The following is a 2,783-nucleotide window of genomic DNA, read 5'->3' as shown; positions in this document are numbered from 1 at the left end:
TTTTACTCTTGCCATGATGCCCCCTGAAGGAGAGGAGCAGAAAAGTCAAGCCTACTTCGTGATTAAGGTATTTTCTTAACATATTTCACTGTAATTCAAGTATCTATAGATTTCCCTGGGCTCTATTCAAGTAATTAAGGCAATCTCTTTGCTTACTGCTTACTTTGAGTCTAATTGTTTTATGTTGTCTGACACCGGTGGTTGTTTAAATGATACAGCCATTTCACAGGAGTCTCTGTGGAGCCTTAATTTTGAGCAGTTTGAACATTTCACTTCAGTGCTCATTAATTTACAAAGACACGAGAATTACTGGCCAAGTGGCAATCCTATGAACTGAAAACTAGTTTATCATAGTCTCACATGATCTTAAATTGTACTTGTCAGAGTTCTTTCTAGGTACTTATCACATGGTATTTGCATCTCGAAGGATGGTAGCTTTCCCCTCTCACTTACCAATCACTTAGGCATACTTCAGCTTTTAACCGGGAAAAAAAAAAAAAAATCTGTTTTTATCCATAGTGAAATACCCTGGTTCTGGAACAGGAATCTATTATTTTTGATCTCCACAAATTCTCTGATTTCTTGTTAAGACAAAATCCTTCTAGCTGTGAACTTGGCTCAGAAGTTCATTTTTTTCAAATTCTTAAGTGTTAAATTTCTTAATGATAGTATTTCTGCTATTGTGAGGTCCAGCACAGCAGTGAAGACCCTCAGCAGAACACATATGGTCACTGTGGGTGAATAAAATACCCTCCACACCTACAGAGATTTTTCTCAACGTCATATTTTCTGAGGGAATAGAAAATATTTCACCTGTTGGGTGTTTCTTAAATCTCACTGCTCAGGTAAACAAAGAGTCACAATTCCCAAACTGGATGACTTCTAGCAGTCTCTCTGTGGTTTTATACAATGTACAATCTCAACTCTTGTATTTTGTGGGTGAAGGAAGCAGATGTGAAGCACATGCTGCAGTTCAAGTCAGCAGTGCAGGGCATGGGGACTGTGGATGCTGCTGGTTAGGACTTGGAGGGCTTAGGTGGAGAGGCAGATATCCATCATGCAATTCACATGGATGAAATGCCTCAAAGAACTTCCACTGCTGTAAATAACTAGTCCTTCCAGTCCCCTCGTCACTCAAATCTCAGTTCAAGTGACTTTAACCCCTGGCTGGTATTTTTTTCCTCTATAATGATCCTAATACTTTCAGTAAATGTGCAGCCACCTGAAATGCCTGTTTTGCTTTCAGGCTGCGCAAGAAAAGCAAGCACTTCAACAAGAAGGCGATGATTTGGAGGCAAAGATCTGCAAAGCTGAAAAAGAAATCACAGCTCTGGAAAACACTTTGTGTATTCTTAATAACTGCAACAGCAACTTCCGAAACTCCTTCAAGGAAGTCACCGAGACAAGTATGTAAAATAGGAATGGCTGATTGCTGTGGTGGTTAGTGATGATCACACAGCTCGGGGGATGTGGTGGGGAGATTCCATGGCACAAAAGAACGAATCAGAGAGAGAGACTAAACTGAGAGTACCAAAAGAGAGTGTAATTCCCATGCTGCTGTGAATAGCTCAGCAGAACAAGCGTAGAAGAAAGTGTAGTAAGGTGTAATTAACTAAGATTTATGTTGTTCTCTCGGATTTGTGTGAAAATCTCTAAGCCCGTATATACTTTGAGAATAGTCATAAATAGGAACAGAAAGGAGAGGCACAGCATAAAGATGATTCCTGGGGGGATCATTACTGGGAGGAAGTAGTGCCCATTGGAGTATGTGGGTCTAGTGGATAACTGCACTGCCACTTAGACTTCATAACCTTGCTCTCTCTCACAGTGGAACTTTTTGTTTAGTGTCTAAAAACCATCATTATGAGAAATTACATAAACTGAATTCCAGATAATACTTATTATTTAACTTTTGTGCCCTCTGCTGGCTCTGGAACCAGCAGCTTTTAAATCATTCTCCCTCGTGAAGCCAGTTACTTTTTCACAGTAATTTGGAATTAGTAGGAGAATATTTAAAAAACCCTCAAACCTTGAGGTTGCTGAAATATTGCCAACACCACTATAATAGTACTCTGTGATGCAGTTCCTTTAAGGTCCAACTTATTTTCAAGTGAAAATAGAGTTGTATACACAGCAATAATGCTGCCTCATTGTTTGGGATCACAGGTGAGGAACGTGAGGAAAGATTGAAACTAGAGGAGGAGAAAAGGGCTGCTGATGAAACATACAGATGCAAAAGAAGACAGATCAAGGAACTTCAGGAAAATCTCCAGGTAAAATAGAAGCTCTAGGCAAACAGAGAGCACTGCAGCATGTGGCTAAATCCATGCAAACCATCCTAGAGGAAGATTAGGAAGCTGTGGTACAAATTTTTGTCTGGTCTTTTATATAGATATGATTTTTAGATGGCTCTACTTGTCCTTTAAAAAATTGAGTGCTTACTTGACTTTTCTTGAATCACAACAAAACTTGAGGTTTTTGGTCACACCTACGTCTAGAAGTTCCAAAGTCCAGAATGCACTGACAGACGCTGTTCTGGCAGCCACTAAAGCAACTGTATTCAAGTGCAGCACACACCACTATCCCCTCAACCTGTCCAGCAGTGCAGATTAAAATCCACACATCTTGTGTCCTGTGGCATCTACGTCCCAGGATTTTTCTGAAACAGATTCAGTTTTATTAGCACTGACGGTGCTTCAGTTTAAACAGAATTAATTTAGCTGACTTGTATCTTAGCAGGCTGAGCACTAAACACAGGCAAAGGAGAGCTCGTGTTCAGGCTC

General features: G+C 40.1%; 1 protein-coding gene across 1 annotated transcript in view; it reads left to right on the top strand.

Annotated features, from left to right (window-relative positions):
- The window catches only part of CCDC39 (coiled-coil domain containing 39), a 20,655-nt gene that overhangs the window by 14,836 nt on the left and 3,036 nt on the right, over nt 1-2,783 (top strand). Inside the window, exons 15-16 of the mRNA XM_027893754.1 lie at nt 1,247-1,406; nt 2,167-2,273. Coding sequence (XP_027749555.1) covers nt 1,247-1,406; nt 2,167-2,273 — 267 coding nt within the window. The remainder of the gene's footprint in view (nt 1-1,246; nt 1,407-2,166; nt 2,274-2,783) is intronic.

Source organism: Empidonax traillii, unplaced genomic scaffold (genome assembly GCF_003031625.1).
Source record: "Empidonax traillii isolate 1590-97213 ecotype Southwest subspecies unplaced genomic scaffold, ASM303162v1 scaffold405:size801240, whole genome shotgun sequence".
Taxonomy (NCBI): Eukaryota; Metazoa; Chordata; class Aves; order Passeriformes; family Tyrannidae; genus Empidonax; species Empidonax traillii.
Note: the sequence above shows the minus strand (reverse complement) of the source record. Positions and strands in the feature narration are given on the sequence as shown.